Below are 26735 nucleotides of genomic sequence, written 5' to 3'. Positions count from 1 at the left end.
GTTACTGGTCGAGAGTTGTTGCCCCTCATCCCTGACTCGACAACCTCCTGTTGATTGTGGTTACAACTTGAGTATGAAAGCAAGAATTGACGTGGAGGACAAAAGAACCCTTCCAGGAGGGCCACCGGGGTTCTGCAGAACTGTTGATCGAGGTGTTGTGATTTGGTCCTCTGCTGTAACATTCGGATTCCCGACTCTTGCGTTCGGGTCCGTCAAGTCCGTATCATCCATGGACCTCAGCTGGCAGGGAGGCGAAGGAAAAATCCTTCTGAATGCACCGCGTACAGGTACAAGCTGCCACTGCCCCAACCAGGCTGCAGGTCGTGTGCCTGTACTTGTCTCCCCTCGCGAGCTGCTGGACTGCACTGAGCAGATACCGCTGGAACGGCACAGCTGCACTGTCTTGCGGGCACTAAAGGCGTCCGCCTAACCCCAAAGACGCCCAGTGCAGCCCACCCTGTCAGCGCCAGCCTTCTAGTACCTGCCTGGGAGACAGGCGCATGCAAAGTCTGGGCCCAAGCATCCCAAGCACCAAGCAGCTCGAGGCAAGAATCAGGCCAAGCCCCTTGCCCCTGTCCTTGTTTCTCTGGACACCCCCCCTTGCACTGTCTTTGGAGTTGCAGACGCCCCTCCTGTCTGTTCTGTCCCGTTTGGTACCACCCACGCATTTAGCCCTTGTCCTTGGCCAACCCCAAAAGTCCGCATCCTGCTACGAGTTACAACGCCAGCGCCTGCCCCTCTGTTATCCAATACCTCAGGTTTATACTTAGGTTGTACTTTCTGCTACTGCCCGCGTCAACCACAGAGTTCCAACTTTGCCAAAAACACCAAACGCTGCCAAATCCCGCTGCCTCCAGCCGAGAATTTGGGACTCTGGATTGATTTCGCGGATTGCCGGACGAATTCGCCGCCGCTTCCGTCTCGTTTTTCTCAGTCTTTCGATTCTCTCTCTGCGGCCGCTGTGCAGCTTTGCGCGACCACATACCGAGGCGCCGGGGTCGCCACTTTCCGGTGTTAATGTACATGAACTCACGAGCCCGACGCTGATACTAATACCACATTGCCATACCTACCTATATACCAACCTGACGTCCGTACCTATACCTACCTACCTTATATCTTATATCTATACCGTTACCGATATTCATCTCTGTACACGTTCGCAACGACCCGCTTGACGACCGATCCACGAAAGCGCATCCTTTGCCGTCATGGCCTCTAATGACCCTTCCATTCGTCGCATTCTGCCGCAGGACTCCCAGAACGCCCAGAGCGTCGGCATGAACAGCTATACTTTTGCGCCTCAGCAATACCCCCAGAGGGAGACACAGAAGAGTGAGAACCACCAGCTCCGTTTTCCACTGCTGGTAGATCGGCAAAGGTCGTAAACTAACCGTCGTCTGCTCAATTTAGACTATGTCTTCGTTGACGAACACAACCGTCATAAGCGGCTCAAAGGTACTTCGGATCCTGCCGTATAGAACCATGGTGACCACAATTGCTGACATTGCTCCACAGTCATGAGAGCCTGCGAAGGCTGCCGGAGAAGAAAGATCAAGTGCGATGCGGCCACCACAAATACTTGGCCATGCAGTGCCTGCATTCGCCTCAAGCTTCACTGCGTCCGCCCAAATGGATACGATGGCGCAACTGATTCGACAACCTACGAGGCCTTTGTCCCGCCGACGAACCAATTTCAACAGATGGGAATGCCATCCCACCAGCAGGGACAAGCTTCCCTCAAATCCGAACAAGACGTCTATGCGCCGCAGGCCGGCTATCCCGACGCAGCTTCAGCTTCTTTCCAAACTCTTCCCTACGATGCTTCACAGCCCCAGCACAATCTTCACTACACTACGGTCCCCCCGCAAATGTCCATGGTAGATCAGCATGTGGCCCCTCAGGATGCATTCCCAACGCCTCCCATGCAGCAGTCGTCGCAGCCGGGCTCATCACCAGGTGCATATTCCGCCGACTCTTACCAGCAGCAGGATCTAGCGGATCTCTTGGGCGGCCTCAAGATGAATGAGATCGGAACAGGTATGAATTGCGAGCCCCAAACTGTAATATACCACCTCGCTGACTAACCCTCCACAGCGCCATATCTAAGGAACAAGGCCTCTTTTAGACGTGAAGAACCGGCAGTTGAGGATGATGACGACCTGGACCTGCCCCCCATCTCGATCGGCCCAGGGCACAGGATTCGAATCCCTCCTGAATTGATGCCGGATGATGGAACTGCGATCCATTATTTCGATCTTTACTTCACCCACGTTCATCCTTACGTCCCGGTGCTCAACCGATCAATGTTTTACCGCCAATGGGCTACTGCTAGGGGATCAATTTCCCCATTAATCCTCGAAGCTCTGTTCGCCATTGGAGGGCGACTAGCAGATGAACCAGCACAGGGCCAACAATGGCTGGCGCTAGCATCAAGTACGTTGCCCCTTATTTTACTCAATGTCAGCATACATCGAGACCTTTTATACTAACACGAGTCTAGGACATGCCGATGCTTTCATGGATGTTCCTCGCCTAAGCACACTCCAGGCGCTTTTGATGATTCTCAAGGCCAGAGAAGCCGCACCGAAGCGAGGTTACTACTACCGCTCATGGATGACTGTTGTCCAATGCGTTCAAATGGCCAAGGATCTTGGTCTAGAAGAGCATTACGAGGAGCACCAGGCGGGCCGGCCTTGCGAATATAGCCCAACGGACTGCCAGCTGCGAACTCGAATCTGGCAGACAGTCTTTGTTTGCGAAGTCATGGTGGGAACTCCACAAGGTCGCTACAACTTGGCTGTCGACATCGATTCTGTAGACTTCAATGTTCCAAAGCCCATTCCCGGTGGAGACGATGCCGAATACCACGTCTCGCGCAACTTCACCTACTTTGCTCGCAACGTGCGAAACATTGCTAGAATAACCAGCATTTATGTGCGGCTAAGGAAGAGAAAGGATTGGGGAGTCGACCCCGAGTTTCAGCAGATGGACCAGCACTTCAATGCCTTCCTGGCAGAACTTCCTGCCGATCTTAGTGTTACGTTTCCTCCGGACGGCTCTGCACCCTGGCTACCGTCGCCTTTCCTTGGCAACCTGCACTCATATTACTATCTGACTTTGATCTTGTTCCACCGACCTCAGTTGTCATTCCTAGACCCAACTACCCAGGAAGCTCAATGGAAGCATCACATGATGATTTGCTACAATTCGGCTCGTGCTCTCTGCCGCCTTCAGGAAGCTGTTGTCAACTCATTTGGAACCATGGGGCTACAGTGCATGCAGCGTGGCTTCAGTTTTACTGTCTACGCTGGGCTCTCATGCATTGTGCTTCATCTAGTAAGCCGCGCTCAGTTCTTTACTCCCCCTTGTACTCTGCGCAGAGAGAAAAAAGAAGAAGAATTATTATCCGTATATATTGCACAAATCTAACTCTCAAAACTAGGTCGCGATTGTCTCCCCAGACCCTGATCTCCACACCGATGCGCGAGAATTCTTTACCCGCCACATGAGAATCATGGAAAAGGTGATGGAGGCGTGGCCAATGCCAGAGTTGCAGCGACAGATCGACGCCGTCCGGGAGGCTTTTTCAGCTGACGTTAGGAAGCCTTTTGTTCTGAAGCCCTCTTTCCCCTACGGAAGCCCTCATCCATCTCATAGTGCTAGTCCCCCAGGATATCGCGGCATGCAACGCGCTGGTTCCATGGAACAAGCACTGGATTCGAGCGGCAATCAAACAGTCAGTTACATAAGCCATCCCATATCACCTCCAATTTCTACCGGCGGTCTGGACAGTAAGAGTGACTCCCCATCTGCACAGTCGCTCGTTATGATGCCGCAGGCAGTCGGTCCCGGCATTTCACCGAATATGGCCCTGCCAGAGCAGCCAGCTTGGAACCCGGCTAGGATTTTTGAGTAGGTTTCTACCAGCGAACTTGGAATTCTTCTTTCTTTCCTTTGTCTCCCCCTTCTCTCTACTCTCTCTCTTTCTATCATCTCCCAGTTCTACTTCCCCCCCTTAATCTCACTCCTCCACCACATATCCCTACCATGACTGAGATGTATTCATTCTTTGCAATGTACACCCACGGATTGATGGACTAACACGGTCACTAGACAATGGAACACCACATTTGGTACGCCCGCCCATACCGAGCCCAACCCTGTTTCCCCGGCCAGTTCTCTGAACGTTGCCTCGTCCTCAGGTGCACCCGAAGTCCCTACACTTGAAGACATTCAAGCTGTAAACTCCTCGCTGCCGTCCGGCTCACAACACAGCATTTCCCCACATCAATATGTGGCTGCGCCTGTGCCGAATTTCGTCACGCCCGCGATGTGGCAGGAGTCTGTGGCCAGCGTATACGAAGGCGGTCTCAAACGTGGATGGGATTACGACGGAACCACGCCGGCAATGAAGCGCCGCTAGCGGCCTTCTCGAACCGACAGAACCTCCATGGCCTCTGGCTTCTGGCTCCTAGCTCCCCACAGCCTCCGGCGCAGGACTCGATCCAGATGCGACCTCCGACTGAGGGACTACGATTGACGGTTCTCAACCGATTGGCTCATGCACGGTCATGACGCCATTCGCGGCATTGACGATGGACGGTTCTATAACGACATATATCATTTATCGGTTCCTCTTTTCTTCACTTTCTTCTTCATCTTTATGGTCATGTATAGTTATCTCCCCATGCTTTGTTGTTTCATCCTTGGTTCGATTTGTTTTACATGCGCTGGACGAAGATGAGCTGCTAGGCTAATTTCTTTTCATCTTTGTCCCTTTTTATTACTTATTCATTTCTTATGTTGTGGGTTTCGTGCTATTGGGACGCGATCATCCACGACGATCAATGAGGATTTTGGCAACAAGTTGTGAAGATGGACATTAAAACAAGGGGAGGCTCGGGAACAGAAAGAGGCGCTCTGGCAAAACAAAAGCAATATTTGAGAACCAGCAACGCCCTGCGGGCTGTACTGGTGGAGGACTTAATGAATCTATGATGGGCAAATTTGGCGGTGTTGCAGGTCGATTCACACATTTTCTCAGTTCTTGCTACCTGGTGCATCCATCATCGGTTCTGTCGGGATCTCGGGAATTGCAGGATTGGCTTGTGTGTGTAGTACATATCATTGGTGTTTACGGTGATGCATAACGGATCTTTATTACGAACACGGCCCTCTGTTGGCTATGGGAACAGCGGCATCATGTACAAGACAATGGGCAATGTTGACATATTTGGTATGGTTTACAGAGGTGTTTTGGATACAAAATCAAGGTGCGGAGTTTCAAGGATTGGAGATACGTGTGCATGTATGTACGAGTAATATTATTAGAAGTACTCTGAGGACCCACGGGGAACGCACCGAGTTTCTTGTGGGGTGCATTGCTGGGCTGAAAGCGGAATTGAACGAAATAAAGCCGAACTTGTGTTAATTAACGGCGTACGGGCCGGGCGAGCGGACTCTTGTGGGTTGATGTTCATGTCATGTCGAGTGGCGGCTGGAACCGTCCGTCGTACGAAGGCAAATTGAGGCCCAGATAACGAGAGAGAGACGTACAGGCTTTGATGCTACGGAGCAGGACACGCGATGCTACATGAGGCGCCGCTGATATATTGGGACGAAGGTGATGATGTGGAGATGTTTCGGAAGGAGTCTCAAGGACGAAGTTGTCGTTTAGCCGAGCAGGGTTGGCGGAACGTTCCGTGGGTAGGTAGCTGGAAGTATCTTTCTGAGGTTGTACAAGCACGGAGGTCAAATATGCTTGCTGTACGAGTACGATATATTATAAGGAGGCTAAAGTAGAGAGAGAGAGAACTGAAGCAGGGAGAAGGGGGGGTGGTGGTGGCGAGCGTTGGGCTTAGGGCCAACCAGCCTCGCGATCCGGGCAAGATGCAAGCATATTTAGCAGTACCACCTTTGTTTGTTGCTCTATATGTATATAAATGTACATGTTCCGCAGGGCGCTATTACATACCGAGAACTGTTGCAAGAGCACTGTATGGACTCGTAATGTGTATGCGTAAGAGCAGACCGTGCGTATGTAGACTGCATGTATGTATGCATGTACGTGTGCATACAGTCATATGTACAAGTACGCCCTCGGTTCGGGACATGGGGTGGGAGGAGAAGAGCCAGCCAACAGATTGATAAGAGTAGGCGTCTGGGGGAGAAAGAAAAGAGAGGGGCGGCGCTAAATGAGCTTCTTGAAGGGTCTGGGGAACTTTTTTGCTCGAGGCCGCGTTTAGTTTGGGGCCGTGATGAAGGGGGGGAGGGGAGGGTGTGTGTGTGTGAGAGTCGTATTAGAATGTGAGATGGGTGGAAGATTTGATTTGATTTTGTTATGGAGAGAGAGAGGATATATTTGGTATATTTGGAGAACTGCTGTTGTTGTCTTTTTCTTATTAGGACATGTGTAGGATGGGTTTTGTAAAAGACTTGTATGATCTTATTGTTAATCACCTTCAATGGTACGTGTTTACACACTGGGCCTCGAGCAAACGAGGATTTTACCAGAATCCTACACATGGCCCATGCTCCAAACTATTAATCGGCGTATGGAGCATTGTTACATACAGTACGGGGTTGATAGGGCAGAAAGGACTATGTGGAGATTCTGGGGCAAATGCTTCGTTTGCTTTCTCTCGACTCGACCTGGGCTAATTAGGCTATATCTATGTGGGCATATTCTGACCATCTTTTTTTGCCCTCTTCTTGGCTTGTTGTTGGTCCTGTTGATGCATGTTCCTGGAAGAAAATGAAAGAAACTTTCGATGGGGAAAAGGAGGGGGTGTGGGAGTGAGAGTGTTAGAAGAGAGTGGCAATGATTGATTATTGGTCGTATTCGAGGAGTATTACGAATTACACTTACATGTACGCATGCAATGTGATTAGACTGTGGGAACGGCTGCAGTGTTCTTTTGCCAGGGCTGTCTTTTAATTCGTCTGATATTGTCCATTCCCCTTTTTTAAATAATTACCGGACTGGTCGTTGGACGAAAGTACGAAGGAATACAGGTGGTGTATGGAGTTACATGTAATGTACGGCATATGCATGCATATGCGTGATAATAACGAGCAAGGAGGGGGGAGGAGGATTTAGACAGCATGGATGGAGATGCATTGTTTAGTTTTGTGAGAGGGGGGGAGAGTGAAAAATGCCGAGGCTTGATTTTTCTGGAGCCTATCGGATCTATGAGGTTTGTGTCGGAGGTAACAAGAAGAAAGAAAAAAATAGCATGTGAGAGGGACTGGGGTTTGGTTCCGGGATGTGGTGTGGGTGGTGTGATTTGCTGGGATGCGATATTTTTCATTTATTTTTCATTATTTTTGGGGGAGGGGGGACTTGTTCTGTTTTGGGGAGGTCAAGGTGAAGTTCGGTGAGGAAATGAAGGTGTCTTAATGTGATGCGAGGTGAATAATGTCTTGGCTTTTTGGCGGGGTCGAGGGGATTGTTTCGTGGTGCGGCAAAATGGAGTGAAATCTTTGTGTTTTGGAGACTACCGAACTTTGGAGTCGTGAACTCTGGAGTAAAGGTAATTGACTAGATTATACATGAGATACGCGTATGACAATGTCCGTCTCGTTTTTCAAAGCCCACGATGTTACCTACCTTCCACCACGGGGAAACAAAGACATAACAGCACAGGCCAAGCGCGGCATCTCAACGAGAACTTCCAGAATGTTTCCAATCCCGAAGCTATGGAATTGCAATCGTTCTATGCCAGACGCTACTGCTAGCACGGTTCGTCCGCGATGGTATGCAGCTCGGGTCACATCCCGTTGATGGGGAACGGGCATGTTACTTGTTTTGTTCCTAGCGTTTGGCTTGATGGATTTTCCTGTGGATAGGTGAGATGGCGATGTAGGTTGTTGATATATATAGAATAGAGCTAGTGAGATGATTCGCGGTTGGTTGTTATACGTTATAGATCTCTGCGCTGATAGGATATGTAATACAAGTAAGGTAGTCGTAATATCGAGACAACACCATTCATACAAAATATGTATTCGTAAATTGGCACACCGTTGAGTCCCAAGACAAACTATGCCGCCTTCTCTGTCACTGCCCTCTTCTCAATCTTGCTCTTGGCAACATCCCAGATCCACGCCTCGGTCAAGTCCTTGCCCTTCTTCCCCTTAAGCTTCTTCTTCTCCACGCCAGCCTCCTGCACGCCAAACTTGGTCATGGCCCGCAGGTTGTACCACTTCCTCGTCTCGTTCTCCGCAATAGCGCCCTCGGCGTCTCGCACATAGTTGACGATACCGAAGCGTCGCTTTGCCGGCCGTAGGTGACCTACCTGCATGGTGCTGTAGCGAGGTTTTGCGATGGCGCTCATAGTGGTGAGAGTGAACTCGGTGGAGGGGGGCAAGGCGTGGATGAAGCGCTCGAGGACTGGGCGGCTGACGCGGGCGACGGGAGGTAGATGGATGTAAATGTGTGAGACGAAGGGAGATGTGGTGTATGCCACAAAAAATAGGGGAATAAGGCCGCAGAGGGCAACTGGACGAGTTAGTCATGACCATCATTTTCGTATCATCTGGGTGATGGGGATGGAGTGAGAGGAGCGAGCATCGATACTGAGGTCCCTTGAAATGGATGAGATCGTCATAGAAGTCTTCTTCAGCAGTCTCGAATGTCCTCACTGGGGGATATCGGAAAGAAACGAAACGAAATGAGGTCAAACTCACCCCCTAGAGTTTCCCACTCCGGCTTCTCGGCCTTGACATATCCCGGCACAACAATAAACGTGAAAAACGCCCCCAAAAACAGAGTCGTCACCTTGACCATGGCCAAGAATGTGATCCGTCCAGTGCCCGCATGATATATGAGCAATCTCTCAGCAACCTCTGTGTTCATTCATCGTTAGCAATTTTGTCCTCGACTGGGGATGAGTTGTATTTTCAAGGCTTGCCGTAGTGCTTAGATCCAGCAGTGGCGGCGGCAGCTTTGGCCTGCTGCTTTGCCTGCTCGGCTGGTGAGAGAGTCGGTTTTGAGATGGGCTTCTTAGCTACTTGGGCGTAGCATCGTTGAAGGCATCTGTCTTCGAGCTGTCGTAGGTGGCGAGTCCGGGGGAGATGCTGCCAGTTAATGAGGCGTGGGGGTGATGAGGTGCTGATGAATGTGCTGAATGGCTTTTTACTGCACAATCTCAGGGAGAACATGTTGAGTAGTGAGTTTTAGTCATAAGATTGAACCAAAGTGAGTCAAAGTGTAATGAAGTTGCTGAGCTTGAATCTTTATGTTAGTGCACCTAGGCTAATGATCTGTGAGTCAAGTGGTCGCATCCGGATTGGTCCACCTGCGATAACGATAAAGCTTTGGTGCATCACTCTCCATTACTGAGCTACTGTAATTGCTCTACTGAACAATAATAGCTGGATTCTCACATTAACGGGTCCTATCTTCATTTCACAAGAGCAAAAGCATGAATTGAGTTCATTTTTCAATTGCTAAAACAATGACAGATCCTTCACATCCATTTACGCAATGTTCTTGGTGAAAAACTCCTTCCACTGGTCTACAGTCCAGCCAGAGCTGGTGTCCTGAACAACACCATCGAACACAACAGTAGGAGTGACATGAACACCCACTAAGCGGTTCATCTTGGTGACAACCTTGAGGTCGTTGGTGACAGCATTGCCAACATTCAAAGCGCCATCGTCGCCGCCCTTCTCGGGAATGGCCAGCAGCTTGTAGACCTCCTCCTCGCTGACGCCCACCTTGGCGGCCACTTTCGCCAAGCGGCGGTACGTCTGGTTGCGCGTCTCGTTGACGACGCTGATGTCGAAGAAGTCCTTTTGCGCGGCAAACAGCTCGCCGCTAAAGGCCCAGAATTTCTCGGGGGCGAGGCGCAGGACGGCGAGCCCAGCCTCGTGGGTCAGCGTCGACGACGGGTGCCACGGCTGGACCTGCTGGCGGAAGACGACGGTGAGGCTGTTGGCCCAGGCGGGAGTCTCGCGCACGACGGGGAAGACTTGGGTGGTGAGCGTGTTGAAGATTTTTGCGGAGAAGGGGCAGGTGTAGTCGAGGAAGAGCTCAAAGGTGTGAGTTGCGCGCGGGACGGAGGAGGATGAAGCTGTTGGAGGGGCGAACTCGAGCTTGTGGCCGGCGAACTTGGGAGGGACAGCCATTGTTTCTGTGTGCTTGGATTTGATGAGGGGTTGTTGGTATTGAATGCAAGGTAATTGAATGTGAAGTGGTAGAGTTTGAAGTTTGAAGTTGGTTGCTTTTTGTAGAGCTCAGTATTGAAGAGCAAAGTTACAGGCAGGATGGTGAAATCGCTGGGAGCATTGAAGCAATTACCCCTCAACCCCTCCATCCATCTCACCCAATCGATCAATGCATAACATGTGCCTGCCTACTACTACCTACTTTTCCCTATGTACTAATTGATTACAGGTGCTTTACTCGATAAGTCAAAGGTGATGTCAAATCCATCCATAGCTCTCGGGCACTCGTCCAGCTTACAGCAGCGGGGCAGCCTGTCAAAAGAAAGATGCCCGATGACGTGATTCCATGCGATTGCACAACTTCGTCGGCCCGACGAGACATGAGCAATGATTCGCCATCTATTACAGAGCAATGATCCGCCATCTATTACAGAGCAACACGGCGAGCACGTTGTATTACCGTCGTGATTTCAACAACTTCGAGATACTATTTCTTTCATCAGTATATTTCTCATTTTCCATATCATTTACTCTTGACTGTGTGCTTCACAAATTCTCGCTGTTTGTATGTAATCCAACACTCAAGATACCACCTCTTATCTCAATCACAGGAATGGGATACAAGTGAAAACATCAGAGGGATATCAGTTGACAGTACCAGCAGTCAATTTCAGAATCTAATTCCCATCCATGTATCATATCATACAGTAAAACTCCGCGAGCTCCAGGCTCTCAAAAATCCACCCACGCTAGAGCGTCCAAAGTTCTATATCGCAAAAAAACGAAAAGTCCAAAACAGATAATCCTCCCAGCATAATACATGATATCATTCTTTGTTTCCAGTCATTTGTACAACCTTCCCTTCCCACCTCTCTAGACAACCCTCCTGAGTCTCACTGTAATCTCGTTGGCGCATCGCTCAAAGCCAATGCCGAATCCATCTTCGGTCCTCGGCTCAGGGTACGCCACGTCCTCTCCTCGAGGGTTCTCAATGTCAAAGTCTCGCAGAACATTGGCGACCACAAACAAGATGGTATCGAAGCCGACCTTTCTTCCGGGGCACAAGTTGCCCGCGACGCCAAAGACGCGCAGCTTTCGGACCATGGAGGCGGAGAGGCTGCCGGCGTTGGTGAGGAACTTGTCGGGGGAGAAGGTGCTGGCATCGGAGCCCCATGTCTGCTCGTCCTTGTTGAAGGAAGACATGGCAAGGTAGATGAGGTCTCCGTTCTTGAGATGAATGGGCTGCGAGTTTGGCACCGCAATGTCAAGATCGGTCTTTGCCAGGCGCGGGATGGCTGTCATGTGAAGGCGCAGCGTCTCATACAAGCATGCTGCCAAGAAGGGGAATGACTCTCGAATGCGGGCAACATCAATTCTGCCTTCGGCATCGAGAATGTCTGGGTTGCGTGCCTCCTTGACGACTCTGGCAAGGAGATCGGGACGCATCAACAGATGGCGGATCATCCAGACAGCCATGCTGCTGGGGGTGACCAAGAGGCCGAGCGATGTAAGCAGCTCAACGTTGAAGTAATCCTTGTTAGATTCCCACTCAGTATCGGACAAGGCAACGGCGTTGATTCTGTGTGCGATCTGTCGAAGCCTGGAATCTCTGTTGTTGAAGTGGAAGGACTTGAGCTTGCTGATGATGAGAGCTCTAGCCTTGTGGGCTGCCTGGGCAGTGTACTTCGAAAAGGGTCTGAGGAGAGTCATTTGCGAACCGCTGATTTCCCTATTATCATGATGTCAGTTATTTGAAAAGTCAATGAAGGAAAGAAGGGTAGACTTACATGAAGGCGGTTTGGAACTCGTCGTCGACAACCCAAGGGCTCTCCGGGCCCCAAAGGGCACTCGCCACAGATGAGCTTGTCAACTTAAAGAGCCATGGTCCAAGCTCAGTCTCTTGAACATCAGGCTGGCTCTGTAGTCTCTTGTTTGCAGCCGTTGATACCTGGCCGACGAGGGCCCTGGCGTTACTTGCAGAAGAGAACTCGCCAACGTGGACCGGACGAGGATCATATGATCCAATGGCATTGATGGTCTCGTTGCTCAAGTCAAAGACTCGACGGCCAATGAGAAAGATGACATTGGCAAGACTTGTCTCCGAGGTATGTCTTGATAGAATGCTCTCCATTGAAGGGTCTGTGACAAGGACCTTTCGTGGGAAGATGTTGATGGACAGTGTTGGTCTGGCACAGTTGAGAACGGCATTGTAGACAAAAGAGTATACTTGGTATCTCATCTGAGACAAGATCTTGAACAGACGAACGGAGAGTGGTCTCTCGGTCCGGCTCTTGTGACCTCTGTAGGTGTGGACAAGAGGAGCAATGAGAACCAAAAGCAGCAAGAAGTGATAGGGGAAATGGGACGAAACATTGGTTCCGTCCAAGACTGGCTCACCCACCGCGTGGTGAGATATAGAAGACGGGATGACGTTAACTCGGTTCATCTTGTAAGTGTAGGAAGACTTTGTATAAGTGAGAGAGTGTTGTACTCTGTACTGTTTGTTTGTTGATGATGGTGATGAATGATGAGAAGCTTCATGAAGTGGCAACACAGCTGCATATTTATCTCCTCGAGGAACCCAGATGACAGCCCCAACTCATCCATGACCAAACTAGCATCTAACGAACCACTCTGGAGCCCGCCAACCAGTGAGGCTATGGGGAACGAGAACCAAACACACTCACACAGTGGGATAAACCAAAGAGAAAAGCCATGAGGCCACCGTCGGATTTCTCTGGTTCGAATCCTGCCATTGCCCAAAGCTGAATTGCGCCTCTCCACCACATGCCCCTCCCCGGTTCCCTCAAGCGCTGCCCCCCCTTCGGCCATCACTTTTCACGGAAGACGACATTTGCCTAACTCGATGACTTACTCTCTTCTGCTTCTCTCTTTCCGGGCGTCATAGTAGATACGGACCAGGGGGGGCTGAATGAACGGACCCAACGCTCAGGTCAAAGCTGTGTTGGTGTCCAGACTCCCCCTCCCCCCCTGGCAAATACAATGATCAGGGCTATGTACCCGTACAGCTGAAAAAACGAAGTGCTCAGATATGTGACTATAAACAAGAGTCAAGACAAGGCAACAAAAAAAGAGTAAGAAGCCATGTGGCTGGCCTGTAAACGTGGGGGGGCGTGTGATTGATGCCCCTGCCTGTGCGCCCAAGAATGCCGTGGCCAGCGTGGCTTGCTCATTGGCAGGATTCGAGGAGGATCAAAACAGGGCTGTAGGGGAGGGGGCGTATGAGGGAGAGGGAATCCGATGATCTGGATGAGTCGATTGGCCGCCTTGCGTTGATTGGCCTTTTATGTTCTTGGTGCTATTATTTCTTTTGGACTGGTGTATTTATTTATCTATCTTTCTCTTGGCTGGGAGGCAGGGGTGGAATGTCTTGCGGCGGTTCATGATGGTGATGCCTGGAAGAAGTGGCTGTTGCCGAAAGTGGAAATGGCCCGCCGGCCAGCTTCACCGAAGAGGGCCTTGGTTTGGGGTCTATTTTTCCTTTCTTTTTTCACTTTTTTCCTTTCCTTTCCTTTTTTTTTCTCGGTTTTTCTACTTTGCATGTAACAACCGTAAAATGTTCAATGGAACAACACAAAGAAAACACAGCATAACATGGATACCTACGTAGATGCAACCCCAAGCCACACCTTACAAACGGGCAGACGAGGCTCGTGCTTGTAAGTCAGAAAGCACAAGATTTGCAGTCATCAATTGTCATCTCTGTCCCACTCGTGTAACGCCGGGAGTTCTAGAATGTCTTGCCCGTGTTGCCATAAAAAGAAATCCGGGCCTGAGACATTCTTTTTCTGGCTGCCAAATGTCTCAGTTTCGAGTCTTGGCCTTGCATTCCGCTTTTTTTACTTTTTCCATGACACGAATGACATGAATGACTTGAGGAAGATGTGACTGAAAGTGAGAAAATGCATCATATTACGGCGGTAGTTTGTCTTGTTGTGTACTAAGGCATGTTGAATTGGTGGTGGCAGTGTGTATCCTTTCATCCTTGAAAATAGCAGATATACTCGGTTAGTAGGGCAAACGACGAGAATGTATCGACGGGCGTTTTTGTGTCGAGGCATCTTTTTCCTTCTTATTTTTCTCGTTATGCGAGCAAGAGGCACATCTCCAATCCACACACGCCCCCTCCCTTTTCTCTCCGACTGGTTCCCAAAAATCATCGTCCAGTCCCATATAACGATCGGTCAACTCGTATCAAAGCCAACCACGAAGCAGCATCTAGCCAATCCAATCCGCCACTCGCATTCACCTTGTTTCACTTCGGGCAACTTGACCTTTTTTTTTTTTTTTTGTCCTTGTGTCACCCCCCACCATGAGAAAAAACGAGCGTCATCCCCCATCAGCCGCTTCCCAAAATGCAGGGTTGCAGGCTTCCAACCACCCCCGGCCCTCAGCCCCAATCACAAGGGGACTGTGCTTCTATGCTCCGGGTCGTATTTGCCCCTCTATGATGGCATTTTTTCATATTACCACTCTCTTCTTGTTTCCGTTTTCCGGCTGGCTGGGTTATGTAGCTTCCATAGTAGGTAGGAGTACGAAGTAGCACAGCGAAGCGCTTATACCGCCTGGTCTGGTGGAGCGAAGAGTAAGAGTGAGATTGAGAGTGAGAATGAGATGCCGAACACAAGCGTAGAGAGACAGAGCCAGGATATGCCCGGAGCCGTTTACAGCGGGCGGTCGTGGGGGCGGGCGGCCGCATGAGTTGATGCATCTGCATCTGGCTTTGGTTGCTCTCGAGCATTATTCGCTTCTTACTGCGGCTACCATCAACGCTAGCAGCAATATATCGAAATCGACAGCAGGGGTTGTTCCGCGTTGGGCCTAGCGATGCTATACTAGCCAGCGGGAGGGAGGGTGGAGAGGGAGGGTATGTAGGGCTGGTAGCTGCTGTGAGACGCTGTGCTGTTGGTTTTAGTGAAGGACAACAGGCGAGGTGCCCCTGTGCTTGTGCTTGCAACCAACTGTAACCCGTAATAACCCAATCTGGGCCGTGTTTTCCTGTATGCCATGCATTGGCTATCAATGGATGTCTCTGTCTCTCCCGCTCGTTTCTTTTTTTGGCCTGGTCCTCCCTCGCTCACCCAGCTGGGCCGTCCGTCAGCCCGGTAAGAACTCGTCCGGCACAAGCCAGAGACAGAATGACGGAGAGTGAGGGCGACAAGTGACAGATTTGCTGACCCCCGGGTCTTGCGGCGCGGGGTTTTCGAGATCAATCCATGCCAAGCGAAGAACCCATTCACAGCGTTCGTATCCATGGGTTTCTCTTACGCTCTCTCTTACTTACTCGTACACTCTCACTGCAATGCCCTGTTTTTGAGGCGTTTACGCTTTTACAATTCCTCATCAGGTGAGCAGGTGACTGTCTGAGTAACTGACTAACCTTTCTTTTCTCTCTCCACGTGATTGATTGAGAGTAAGAAATCATCATCATAATCCCAATCGCCCTACAATTCCAGGCAGACAACATGAGCAAACGGAACGAATCCACTTCTAAGCTTCCGCTTCCCGATCCGCGGCTGCGTCTTCCCGTCTCTCGTTGGTCGTTGATCGTTGGTCGTTCCCGTTGGTCTCGCATACCCGTATATGCATCGGCCCTCGCATCGCCCATTCGCCCATCCCGGTTCCGTGCGGCTGGAATTGGCTAACAAACAGAACCGAACAGAACAAGTGCTCGTCTCTCACCGAAGCTGAGGCAGCGAACGAGCGGCCTCATCCCCTTGCCTTGCGCCATGGGCCACGGCCAGCTGAACATGCCCGCGCCCCGCCCGCTCGTTCCCGTCGCCTGGTGGGGAAAAAGACTCACGCAATGCCCATGGATGATACGATTCTTCTGCTTTTCATGGCTGTTCAGGTGAGGTTGAAGGGAGACGCAGGGCCACGGCTAGCCCGCATCGGGACTCTAGCTCCCGGCACTCCCCCCAGGCTATTGAACTTGGAATGACGTCTTTTGCTTGGTCGACGCAAATATGTGCATGGGGGCCGAACGAGGCCGGCTGTACGTTTCGTCGCCTTTGCCTCGATCCAGCCTTAGGCACCCATCGGTTGGAATGACATGACATGGCTCGCCCATTATTATCCTCCCAGCAAGAAAAAATGCTACTTGACCTGTAATGTTTTGACTCCCCATGTCTCCCCACCACGTGGTTGCCCATAGTCTCTTCCGGCATTGCCACGAGGCCCAACAAGAAACAAAGTGGGAAAATGAGGTTATTGGATTACGGTCTGCGGCTCTCCGTCGCGGCGGGAACGTGCAGTCATACCTGCAGGAAGTGCGATGCCGTGCCCTAGGGGGGCTGCAGCGCTGGTGGGCAGCACAACGGTGACTGTGACTGTGTGTAGCCGGTGAGGCGGACACGGGTTGGCCGAATATTGTCTTTGACGCCTTTGGCCTGTTCTTGGGACGGTAGACAATATCAACCGCAGACAACAACCGGAGCGACGGGTGCAGCACAACAGCTCGACAGAAATCTAGGCTGAAACAACAACTTGGTAACCTACTTGCCTACTCACTCATATGGGTGGGCACATGGAGTGTTTGTCATTGGCAGCGAGATTTGTGCCAGAGGACCATCTGCCTTCAGCCAAGGCAGCATCCCCCCCGTCACAGTCACAACGTATTTCAGCTATTTACTATTTACTATGTCCTAAGTCCAAGGGTTCAGCCTAAGACACAGTGTTCTTCGTCACGACGCCTCTGGCAAACTCGCCAAACGTCAAGTGCTGTTCAATGTCAACCTCCTCGCCAAGGTTGGGCTGCGTAAACACGGCCAGCGTATTCCTCGCTACCCTCCCATCACTCACGCTGGCCCTCACCCCCCTCACAAAGTGAGGCACCGCCTTGAACTTGCCAGCCGTGATGCGTTCCAGAGCCTCGCCCGTCTGGAACGCGATGCAGTCACGAGGGATCTTGACCTGCACTGTCTCGCCCGTTCGAGACTTGATGTAGAGGCCAGCCGCAGCGTCCGGTGAGGCAGGCAGCTCCTCTAGAGGAGGCAGAGAGGCGCCGTTGAGGCTTGTCAAGTCTGCTGTTGGCACCGCCGGGTTGACCTCCTTCTCGTCGATGAACATGGCAGACGTGAGTCCCGTCAAGCAGCCATGGTCGAGATGGGTGCCGCACCAGTCGTCCTCATCACCCTCTGCCGCAGTCGACGCCGCCTCAGACGCACCCTGGGGGAAGTAGTGCAGCAGCCTCGCCTTGGTGGTGTTGGACGTGCTGACGACGTGCTCCAGGTAGCCCTTGGGGTACCCCTGGATCTCCTGCTCGGCAAAGCGGTCACAAGCGCGCGCCACCAGCACGGCAACGTCGATGATGAGGCGGCAGAGAGTCGTCACTGCCGGCTTCATGCCGGGAAGCACGTTCTCGGCGGGCCAGACGTTTGGCGACAGGTACTCTGGAAACGTCTCCGGTGAGAACTCGGCCGTGGGCTCAGCACATTCCAGGCTGGGGTTCACGTAAAAGGCACAGTTGGCGTAGTAGGACCCCTTGAAGGTGTCGGCCTGGCCATTCTTGAGAGTCTCCTTGCCCAGCGACCAGCCGGTGAGATACTTTGCTTTGGCGTTTTCCAACTTGTCTGTAGAAGCGATGGTAAGCGCTCCGCGGCTTGTGTCATTGTGAAATAGAAAAACAGGTGCCTGGGCTGCCCTCCCACAACCCTCCATCCCATCTCGGTGGCTTGAAAGTAAAAGAAGAAGAAAAGGCAGACAAGCACTTACCCAGTTCCTCTTTGGGCAAGTTTCCCAAATAGGATCCATATGATAGGGCGACATGGCGCAGCTGGGCGAACTCTTGTGGAACGTCCTTGACCACTAGGATACCGAGGGAGTCAGGGCCAAAGGCCTGCTGCAGAGTCTCAAAGGAGACGTCTCCTGTGGTTGGTGTGTAAGCCAGGGGAACAACGACAGTGTGTGTTCATGTAGAATTAGTGCGAGTGTGAGTAAGAGTGTGAGTAAGAAGAGTGTGAGCGTGTGAATGACAATGCCGGCTTGTGCAATTGTGAGTGGATGAGTGGGCTTTGATTCCATCCATTCCATTCCATTCCATCTCATGGCTATGTATGGCTGGGACGGACAACTTATATCGAGTAGGCAGTAACAAGTAGATGGACATGCTGGGATCTCATACCATTCTGCAGGTCCTTGAGAGACACAGTCACAGCCTGAGCCAGGGGCGCCATGTTGAGACGATACGATACGAGCGATGATACGGCAGATGTCAGCTGCTGACCAGAGGAATGCCTGGGCAAGTGATCAAGATGGCAAGAAAAAAATAAGATGCGGAAGAAAAGGATCGATCTTGATCCTTCGGGTCGTACGAGGGGGCTGTCGCTAAGAAAAGGGAAAACGTCGTCCTTGATCCTCGCCCCCAAAGGCCCGCCACCACCGGCTCCATTTCCGCTCCCTCCACGCTCCAGCGAATTATCAGAGCATTTACATGTACTTTTTTTGTGCCGGTTTCTCGACTTATTTTGGGTGGGGGAGGGGCAAGCAAAATCGCAAGACAAATGAGAGGGTCCCGAGGCAGCGACTAGACAATTAGAGTGCGCCAAACAAGAACAGACGAGCCAAAAGAACCGCCAAAGTGCAGAGGAAGCTCGAGCTCCAAGCAGCCGGCTTACGTAACGGCCCCAGCCGCGGATGGAGCTCGCCGGCCCCCGACCTCTCCAGTACGAGTTGCAGTATTAGTCTACTAGAACTACCTACAGGTCATGTTACAGTGAGTAATAGCTCTTCACAAGCTCAAGGCTTCAAGGCTCTCTCCCGCGTATTGCTACCGAGTCCGTCCAGGCAATAATCAATACGGCGCATCTCGTCCGGGTCGCACGCCCTTCCAATTCTCACAGCCCCGACGCAACCCGCATTGATCGCTTCCCCATTGTTCCCGTTGGCCGCGACTTTACCATGGTCAAGCCGCTGACCTTCAAGGGCGACAAAAAGACCAAGAAGCGGAAGCGCGCCGCTGCGGATCGCGCCGACGACGACGAGCCCGGCGAGTCCAGCACCAGCAGGCAGCAGAAGTTGGTCAGGACCGACAGGGACCGCGACAACAATGACGAGGACCAGCCCAACGACGACAGTTGGGTGTCTGCCGATGCCGTCAGCGACGTCGTCGGGCCCGTCATGATTGTCCTGCCCACGGACAAGCCGTCGGCCCTCGCCTGCGACCCGAGCGGAAAGGTGTTTGCGCTGCCGATTGAGAACATTGTCGATAATAATCCGACGAGCGCGGAGCCTCATGATGTCAGGCAGGTTTGGGTAGCGAACCGCGTTGCCGGCACCGAAAACTTTCGCTTCAAGGGGCATCACGGAAGGTATGTTCGAATACAATGCAATATCAATATCAAATCTCTAGATGCTATCTATGCTTTCCCCACATTGTACTAACTAATGACGGAATTACAGATATCTCGCCTGTGACAAGATTGGCTTGCTCTCGGCCACCTCAGAAGCCGTCTCCCCCCTTGAATCGTTCAACATCATCGCCACCGCAGACACCCCGGGAACCTTCCAGCTCCAGACGCTCCGCGACACTTTACTCACCATCAAGCCGTCCACATCGTCCAAGCCGAATGCGCCGCCGGCCGAGGTCCGTGGCGACGCCGACTCCATCACCTTCAACACGACGCTGCGCATCCGCATGCAGGCCCGGTTCAAGCCCCGCCTCAGGACGTCCAAGGAGGAGCGCGAAAAGTCAAAGATTAGCCGCCGCGAGCTGGAGGAGGCGGCGGGGCGGAGGTTGGACGAGGACGAGGTGCGGATGCTCAAGAAGGCTAAGCGGGAGGGCGACTATCATGAGCGGCTGCTGGAGATCAAAGTGAAGAACAAGCATGACAAGTTTGGTTGAAGCTAAAGAGGGGGATTCTGTGTTAGCAGATGGATGTCTATTGGAGGCTGGAGGAGGAAGCATCTGATGGGTGACATTTATGCCTTCTCATGGCCCTGCATTACCCTCCTTATCCACCTAATGAATCGGCAGCGATGGACCCGAACCAAATAGTTTTCTCTATTTCGAGGCCAAGTCTAGGAAGAATTCCAGCACTGAACGAAAGCAGCTAAGGAGGAATGGTTCAAGACATGTTGTCTTCAATCGGTCAAATCAACATGATTGGCTACTATCTTATGCAATGCAATAGCGACCAGATCACTAAGGATCTTGCGAATCGCGATCAAGTTGGGGCAACAGCATGACAAGTTTGGCTTGTGTATATCACACTGAATATATACTGTTGATGCCAGAAAAGAAAAGAGGGATAAGCCATTCCAAGTGTCCAAACACTTCCATCAAATAGGAACTTCTACCATAATATAAAGAATCAAAATGAAAATCCCCACCCAATGCCAAACAAAAAAGAAACATTTTGTATTATCTCGTCTAAATATCCGCAAGTTTAACCTGCCCTCCACGCCTTGACGTTTCCATCCTCTCCCGTCGTAAACACAACCTGCTCATCATCAAAGAAGCAAAAAGATCGCACAATCTCGCTGCCGTGAGCCCCCGGCAAGACGACCTTGTTGGCGAGATCCAGAGCCCACGAGCCATCCGCCGCCTTGGCCAGGAAGACGAGCTCAAAGTTTTCTTTGCTGTTAAGGGCGTTTTGTAAGCATCAAAGTGTTGGATTTACATAAAGCGATAGGGGGGAAACATACTCTTGAGCCCCTGCACCCAGAATCGCACCGCTACCATCCACCTTTGTCGTAACATTCGCCACATACTGACACCCAAGCACCTTTCTCAAATCCCCAAAGTCCTGCGCCGCATCCCCCGTCTCGCGCTCATCAGCAACATCATACAGCGCAAAGCTCTCATCATGAGACAGCGCGAAGAGCTCCGTGCTGTTGAGGAAGGCAGCGTCGTGGATGGAGGCGTTGTGGTTGAGCGTCTGGACGGTGAGCTCGTCCTCGTCGAGGATGGTTGTGTCGTGGACGCTGACGAGGCCGTCGGTCGAGCCCGAGACGAGTAGCGACGGCTGGGACGGGTGGAAGGCCAGGGAGGTGACGTCGTCGCTGTGGACTTCGGAGTAGGTTGCCTTTGGGGAGGGGTTGGAGCGGACGTCCCTTTTTTGGAGGAGGAGGGTTTGTTAGAGGATGAATATGTTGAATGAGGAGGTTGTAAGACGGTGGTATTTTGTCTTACCAGAGGTGTATTGTAGCTGCGTGGTTCTCCAGCTCGGTGCCCACGGCGATGGTCTGCGTGCTCGCACTGCAAGCCATGGACAGGATAGATGCTTGGCCGGCTGCTTTCATCAAGGTGGTTAGCAAAAATATATTTCCTTTCCTTCTCATCTTTTCCTCCCCTTGACTCATCCGCATTCCTCATCCCTCATACTCATCCTCATCAGCCTCATTCCCCCTTCTCAAAAAAACTCACCAGTAAACTGCGCAACCCGCGCCCCCTGCCTCAAATCCCACACTCCCACACTCCCATTCTCGCCAGCCGTGCAAACCACCGAAGTCCCCGCGTCAAACACCCGCAGCGTCGTCACGTTGCCGTGCTCCGTCCTGAGCCTCGCCACAGGCCCCGTCCCGAGCCGCGCCGGGTTGAAGAGCGACAGCGTCTGGTCCGAGGCCACGGTGGCGAGCCCCGAGGTCGTTCGGTGCGCCTCGAGCACGTAGACGTCTTCTAGGCCGGAGAAGTGGTGCTGGTCGATGTTGTTGAGGGTGTACATTGTTTTTGGTTGTATAAGACGGGTGAGTTGATTGAGTTTTGAGTGTCTTGGAATTTAAATGAAAGACAGCTCGGAATAGTTCCGCCAATATCGATAAGACTTTCAATCGTCTACTTTACTCTAAATCCAAATCTAGATTGTAATTCTTCAAGTCATTAAAAGATTTCTCACCGAACCCAAAGTTTCATCATGTTGCTCTGCAAACTCTCTCTTTTTTTCTACTTCGATGTACCTTGGTAGTTGCGCTAAGCATGCAGCCTCGTTAACTAAATATTCCTCACCACTATTAATATCAGAGAGCTTCACATTCACCACCACAACTCTAGGAGACGTGAATTATATTCATATGGATTATTATCAGAGCCATCTTCCGCTAAACATATCGTACACACGCAGTTTTTAGTCTAACTAGGTAGTTCATATCGTCGCCCAACAAGAATAGGAGTGTCGCCAAACCCAGCTCGGAAAAGCAAAATGCCACAGGGACGGGCCGTCTCACAGCTTCGTCCTTTTTATCAAACTCCGTATAAAGCAACAAAACGCCAACTCTGCATATCGTTGAAGATTCCGCCCCAAAGCCAATGCCAAAGCCAAAGTCAAAGCCAAAACCCAAGTATTTTATTTTCATCTTTGCTTCAACCTCCCCTTCAGTCCTCGCTAGAAAAGCCTTCATCTCTAGAGCGCTCATTGACGCTTCGGAATGCTCGCTTGCCAACTTCGTAACTGCTGATCATGATGGCACAGGCCGGTGCTACCTTCAAGGTACGCGGGATCCAACCTCGCCACAGACCAGGGAATCCCTCTGTCTTGAAGATGTGCAACAACAATCGCATCATGTTCTGTTCCTCAGGCGCCAGTGCACCTCCAGCGCCGCGGCGTGGTGCATCGTGGAAGATCTGCGTACGTGTCTTGCCCACGTCAAACGGCATGGTCAGTATCGACGCAAGAGCGCCAGAGGTAGCCCCGGCAGCAAAACTGTCGACAAAAGTCTCGGTGTGGTTCTCCCGGCTCTGGGATCGACGCCGTGCCGTCGTGCGCTTGAGTCCATCAATTGTGTCTCGGGTCAATGGCCTGCCCCGGCGCTCTTCTCGAATGTCCGATATTCTAGATCGGATTGACTCATATCCCCACCAGTAGAGACCAGAAAATGGCACATCTCGCCACAGGGTAAGCGTCAGCCCCCTCCATAGCGAAGTGTAACCATGGACGGCGACCATGGACCGGATTCCGTTGAAAGTCTCAACCAGATGGTTTGTCGTCGACGCGCCAGAAGCAGCCTGCATACGAGTACGGATGAGCTCGATAGGGCTAACAGCCGTCGCCGCAAGAAGTCGAGCCATGGATCCGGCAACAAGAGGCGCGTAATCCGTCGAGAAGCCAGAAAACGGGCTCACAGGGTTAAACCGCAGCCAATCGTAGCCGGTGAAGTAGATGATGTTGGCAGGAATCGTCATGACGAGGGTGGGTGAGAGGCCTCTCCATAGCGTTGTGAACCCTTCGTTGCGAGCAATCTTGCGCAGGCCATCAATCGTCGAGTGATATGTCTTCTTCTGGGTTTCTTGAACCGCACAATCGGCGGCGGCGGCGCTGCTCGGTGCAGTGATGCCTTCGATCCTCGGAACGGCGAGGCAGTAGTCTACCGCGCCACCTGCAAAGAAGACTTCACGGCAGCAAGCTGTGACGCCAAGTTCAGCGGTTTGCACGGGGGTGAGGCTGGTGGTTGTTCGCATAAGCCTGGAGAAATCGACAGTCGGGGCGGGAATCGTTGATGATTGCGACTGCAACCTCACGCGGACGACGTCTAACGGAGTCACTGCAAAGACAATGAGATTAGCACATGCGTCAGTCGGTGCACCAGAAGGAAAGGATTGCTTGCTTACCCAGCAGCGACGTCAACAAGCTCCCCGACATGGCCGACACCATCTTCTGGCCGGCCGTGATGTCGGGAATGCCATCGCTTCCATCTCCGCCAGGCATGACAACTTGGTTCCCGTCTATCCTGTCGTAGTTTTGGCTGTTTGAGCTGTGGACAACAGACGTAGAAAAGGATCCCATGCCGGCCGTCGGAGGCGGGGGACGTGAGCGAGGAGCCGAGCCCTCGGCCTGTCACGAATTGAGCGGCGCTGGTAGTGGCAGCAATATCTCGGAGATGCTCGGACCAGCTCAGTGTGAGACGACGGATGTCGGGCCGTGCGCAAAGCGGTAAATTCGGGCGTCAGCAAACGATGCGATGCGCGTATGGATATCGGTATCAATGCAAACTGAGCGTAATATAAGAATATAGATGTATCGAGAGGATGAAGGAAGCAAGAATCGCCTGGAATCGAGTGGTCATAGCTGTGCTAACATATGCTGCTAGGCGGAGGAAGGTTGCCGGCTAGGTGTTTTACAGTAGTGAGTTCGGTGCTAGTGCAGCGCTTCAATTGCCCCGGCCCCATTGAATTTTTTTTTTTCTGTTCGGCGTCTTGCTCGCCTCCACGCCGCAGCCGGAGATGAATCTTGGACCCGTGAGTAGCCGATGATGTCACCCGGCGCTGTGATTGGCTGTAGCTAACAGTGGCGATTGATAAGCGGCGATTAGATAACAGTTCCTGCAGAGTCCCATGTCTTACATGTCCTACATGAGGTACTTGGGTACTTGGGTACATTGGTCAAGGGGACTGAATTCCTTAGTAATCTAGCAGCACGCTATGCCAGATTGCCCAGGCCGATCGAGTCACTCCAGGGACGCATTGCCTTGACCGAATGATTGCATGTCTCATCTCATATCGACTTCTGCAGCTCCCTACAGGTCCTTACAATACCGTGAACGAAAATACAATCAAATACAGCATTTAAATATTTCTCTACATCTATTCTCTTCTTTTTACCTCGTCTCATCATCGCCTCATCGTCATTATCCATTCCCCCGTGACAAGCACCATCAATGTCTCTGTAAACTCGAATACCGCTAGTAGCGCGTTCATACACCAGCATTAGCAATCAACCTGTTACGGACGCAGCACGGAAGCCCTGCTCTCACGCAAATTCCCCGCGCTCGGCCATATCGGACACCCGTTCTTTGTTGAATTGCGACAGCCGCCACAGACATGTCTTCAGAAGACCGTGAAGCAAACTCGGAGCTAGAATCCTTCCGCAAGCAATGGATCTCCGACCTGCAGTCCAGAGCTCATGAGGCTGAGGCTTCATCTTCATCTACCGCCGCTGCCCCGGCTGTCACTTCACGACCAAGACGACGGACGGGCCCTTCAAGTCCAACAATAGCTAAGAAGCACTTACCAGCTGTTGAAGATGATGAGTACTATCTCCATGGCCCGACTTTTGATTCCATGCCCCCTCCCTCTTCTTCAGGGCATCTGTTGTCAGACCCCCCGGGCAAACATGAACACGATGAGAAGCCCTTGGTCTCAGCTCTAGATCATTATGAAAAGGCCATGGAAAAGGAGGCGCAGGGCAACATGGGGGAGAGTCTGAAGCTGTATAGACAAGCCTATCGAGTAAGATCAGATCGAATTGGATGCTGTAATTGCATGCAGATAATGCTAACTTTGCTCATCTAGCTGGATCACCGAGTGGACATGTCGTATCGTGAGAAGCACTTCCCAACCGGTTTTGCACCAGCCAAGGCTACGCCTTCATCCTCAGGAGCAGTAACGGCACCACCAGCAGCATCACACAAACCTGCGGCTCCACCCACCACAGAAGAAGAACCCCAGCCGCTGACTTTGGAAGAGCTCATCGCCAGCTTTTCAGGGTTGAAGATTGAGGGGGCGCCTCCCATCATTGAAAACACCCCACCACCTCCATGCCCAATCTCCAACCTACCGGATGAGCTGCTCGTGCACATTCTCGGTGACGTCGCCGTGGCCGATGTGGGAGATTTTGCCCGCCTCAGTCTCGTGTGCAAGCGATTCGCCTATCTTGTCGCCACTGAGCAGCGCATCTGGAGGCGCGTCTGTCTTGGAACCGAGTTTGGCTTCACCTCCATGCCTCGCCACTGGCAAAAGACTGTCGAATGGGAACAGCTCGAAGCCCAAGAAGAGGCAGATGAGGACGGTTTCCTCGTCAGCATGAGAGAGGTCGAGGAGCGCCGCTTGGCCGATGCCCTCTCTCTCACCACTTCTCTCCACGATACGGCCGTTTACCCCTCGTGGAAGAACATGTTCCGCACACGCCCTCGCATACGCTTCAACGGCTGCTACATCAGCACCGTCAATTACATCCGCACCGGTCAGGCGACAAACCAGGCCGTCTGGGGCGGAGACCCTTACCTCATCGTCACCTACTACCGCTACCTGCGCTTCTTCCGCGACGGCACCGCCATCAGCCTCCTCACCACAACGTCCCCCGCCGACGTCGTGCATCACCTCACCCCTGAGCTGCTGAAGCTGCACCGCGAGGCTCCCCACGCCCATCTCCCTTCCGCAATGATGCATCAAGCCCTCAAAGGTCGCTGGCGACAGTCCTCTGCGTTGGATTATCCGGACAACACGGACCCAAAGGAGCAGGAATCAGACTTGTACGTCGAGACGGAGGGTGTGGGCGCAAAGTACATGTACCGCATGGACTTGTCGCTTCGAAGCGCGGGCAAGGGCACCCGTAACAACAAGATCGTTTGGAGGAGCTTCAGCAGCTACAACAAGCTGACGGATGACTGGGCTGATTTCCAGCTCAAAAACGACAAGCCCTTCTTCTTCAGCCGAGTGAAGAGCTATGGCGTAGGAGAATCAGCTTGATATCTTCTGTAACGTGATGCTTACCTTCACCATTTCCTACAACTCAATGACTTCACGAAAGGCGTTTTCTTTTTGCATATTCCGAATTGAATTTCTAAAAACCCTCATGCCGAAAACTTTGCATAATTGTTAGACACGTTGA

At 52.0% G+C, this 26735-nt stretch overlaps 11 protein-coding genes across 11 annotated transcripts; 5 read left to right on the top strand and 6 right to left on the bottom strand.

Annotated features, from left to right (window-relative positions):
* Positions 1-1280: 1280 nt before the first annotated feature.
* Positions 1281-4426, top strand: M431DRAFT_84870 (hypothetical protein; the record flags this gene model as incomplete). The annotated part of the gene is made up of 7 exons (XM_024923482.1): positions 1281-1335; positions 1414-1458; positions 1519-2040; positions 2098-2436; positions 2504-3339; positions 3446-3915; positions 4117-4426. The coding sequence occupies 7 exons, from the start codon at positions 1281-1283 to the stop codon at positions 4424-4426; spliced, it is 2577 nt and encodes an 858-aa protein (XP_024774597.1).
* Positions 4427-7161: 2735 nt separating this feature from the next.
* M431DRAFT_433495 (hypothetical protein) lies at positions 7162-7475 on the top strand. Its single transcript, XM_024915120.1, has one exon. The coding sequence runs from the start codon at positions 7195-7197 to the stop codon at positions 7381-7383; it is 189 nt and encodes a 62-aa protein (XP_024774596.1). The 5' UTR covers positions 7162-7194; the 3' UTR covers positions 7384-7475.
* Positions 7476-8045: 570 nt separating this feature from the next.
* M431DRAFT_495150 (hypothetical protein) lies at positions 8046-9165 on the bottom strand (the record flags this gene model as incomplete). The annotated part of the gene is made up of 3 exons (XM_024917329.1): positions 8046-8503; positions 8692-8850; positions 8916-9165. 3 exons carry the CDS (start codon positions 9163-9165, stop codon positions 8046-8048), a joined length of 867 nt encoding a protein of 288 aa, XP_024774595.1.
* A 163-nt stretch (positions 9166-9328) lies between these two features.
* On the bottom strand, positions 9329-10402 carry M431DRAFT_508336 (hypothetical protein). Its single transcript, XM_024919095.1, has one exon. The coding sequence runs from the start codon at positions 10132-10134 to the stop codon at positions 9484-9486; it is 651 nt and encodes a 216-aa protein (XP_024774594.1). The 5' UTR covers positions 10135-10402; the 3' UTR covers positions 9329-9483.
* Positions 10403-11046: 644 nt separating this feature from the next.
* Positions 11047-12412, bottom strand: M431DRAFT_86064 (hypothetical protein; the record flags this gene model as incomplete). Its single annotated transcript, XM_024923633.1, has 2 exons — positions 11047-11902; positions 11961-12412. The coding sequence occupies 2 exons, from the start codon at positions 12410-12412 to the stop codon at positions 11047-11049; spliced, it is 1308 nt and encodes a 435-aa protein (XP_024774593.1).
* A 1697-nt stretch (positions 12413-14109) lies between these two features.
* On the top strand, positions 14110-14877 carry M431DRAFT_433371 (hypothetical protein). The gene has a single exon (XM_024915119.1). The coding sequence runs from the start codon at positions 14224-14226 to the stop codon at positions 14722-14724; it is 501 nt and encodes a 166-aa protein (XP_024774592.1). The 5' UTR covers positions 14110-14223; the 3' UTR covers positions 14725-14877.
* Positions 14878-16609: 1732 nt separating this feature from the next.
* M431DRAFT_433365 (hypothetical protein) lies at positions 16610-18730 on the bottom strand. Its single transcript, XM_024915118.1, has 3 exons — positions 18317-18730; positions 17908-18060; positions 16610-17765 (listed from the first exon to the last, which is right to left on the bottom strand). The coding sequence occupies exons 1-3, from the start codon at positions 18366-18368 to the stop codon at positions 16858-16860; spliced, it is 1113 nt and encodes a 370-aa protein (XP_024774591.1). The 5' UTR covers positions 18369-18730; the 3' UTR covers positions 16610-16857.
* A 362-nt stretch (positions 18731-19092) lies between these two features.
* On the top strand, positions 19093-20035 carry M431DRAFT_85193 (hypothetical protein; the record flags this gene model as incomplete). Its single annotated transcript, XM_024923525.1, has 2 exons — positions 19093-19502; positions 19594-20035. The coding sequence occupies 2 exons, from the start codon at positions 19093-19095 to the stop codon at positions 20033-20035; spliced, it is 852 nt and encodes a 283-aa protein (XP_024774590.1).
* A 272-nt stretch (positions 20036-20307) lies between these two features.
* Positions 20308-22030, bottom strand: M431DRAFT_433363 (hypothetical protein). The gene is made up of 4 exons (XM_024915117.1): positions 21560-22030; positions 21326-21428; positions 20839-21246; positions 20308-20772 (listed from the first exon to the last, which is right to left on the bottom strand). The coding sequence occupies exons 1-4, from the start codon at positions 21855-21857 to the stop codon at positions 20580-20582; spliced, it is 1002 nt and encodes a 333-aa protein (XP_024774589.1). The 5' UTR covers positions 21858-22030; the 3' UTR covers positions 20308-20579.
* A 474-nt stretch (positions 22031-22504) lies between these two features.
* Positions 22505-23780, bottom strand: M431DRAFT_85912 (hypothetical protein; the record flags this gene model as incomplete). Its single annotated transcript, XM_024923613.1, has 2 exons — positions 22505-23670; positions 23738-23780. 2 exons carry the CDS (start codon positions 23778-23780, stop codon positions 22505-22507), a joined length of 1209 nt encoding a protein of 402 aa, XP_024774588.1.
* Positions 23781-24946: 1166 nt separating this feature from the next.
* M431DRAFT_5525 (hypothetical protein) lies at positions 24947-26593 on the top strand (the record flags this gene model as incomplete). The annotated part of the gene is made up of 2 exons (XM_024921368.1): positions 24947-25354; positions 25418-26593. 2 exons carry the CDS (start codon positions 24947-24949, stop codon positions 26591-26593), a joined length of 1584 nt encoding a protein of 527 aa, XP_024774587.1.
* Between the last annotated feature and the right edge of the window lie 142 nt (positions 26594-26735).

Source organism: Trichoderma harzianum (assembly GCF_003025095.1).
Source record: "Trichoderma harzianum CBS 226.95 unplaced genomic scaffold M431scaffold_6, whole genome shotgun sequence".
Lineage (NCBI taxonomy): Eukaryota > Fungi > Ascomycota > Sordariomycetes > Hypocreales > Hypocreaceae > Trichoderma > Trichoderma harzianum.
Note: the sequence above shows the minus strand (reverse complement) of the source record. Positions and strands in the feature narration are given on the sequence as shown.

What these genes read in the sequence shown, in the direction of transcription:
- M431DRAFT_433371 (XM_024915119.1), top strand. Translation starts at nt 14,224, where the DNA reads ATGTATCGACGGGCGTTTTTGTGTCGAGGCATCTTTTTCCTTCTTATT.
- M431DRAFT_433495 (XM_024915120.1), top strand. Translation starts at nt 7,195, where the DNA reads ATGAGGTTTGTGTCGGAGGTAACAAGAAGAAAGAAAAAAATAGCATGT.
- M431DRAFT_433365 (XM_024915118.1), bottom strand. Translation starts at nt 18,368, where the DNA reads ATGGCGCCCCTGGCTCAGGCTGTGACTGTGTCTCTCAAGGACCTGCAG. An exon ending in TCTCAAGGACCTGCAGAATG is followed by an intron (nt 18,061 to 18,316) that starts GTATGAGATCCC and finishes CACCAACCACAG; the next exon opens with GAGACGTCTCCTTTGAGACT. An exon ending in CTTGCCCAAAGAGGAACTGG is followed by an intron (nt 17,766 to 17,907) that starts GTAAGTGCTTGT and finishes TCGCTTCTACAG; the next exon opens with ACAAGTTGGAAAACGCCAAA.
- M431DRAFT_508336 (XM_024919095.1), bottom strand. Translation starts at nt 10,134, where the DNA reads ATGGCTGTCCCTCCCAAGTTCGCCGGCCACAAGCTCGAGTTCGCCCCT.
- M431DRAFT_433363 (XM_024915117.1), bottom strand. Translation starts at nt 21,857, where the DNA reads ATGTACACCCTCAACAACATCGACCAGCACCACTTCTCCGGCCTAGAA. An exon ending in GCGGGTTGCGCAGTTTACTG is followed by an intron (nt 21,429 to 21,559) that starts GTGAGTTTTTTT and finishes CCTTGATGAAAG; the next exon opens with CAGCCGGCCAAGCATCTATC. An exon ending in GCAGCTACAATACACCTCTG is followed by an intron (nt 21,247 to 21,325) that starts GTAAGACAAAAT and finishes CCTCCAAAAAAG; the next exon opens with GGACGTCCGCTCCAACCCCT.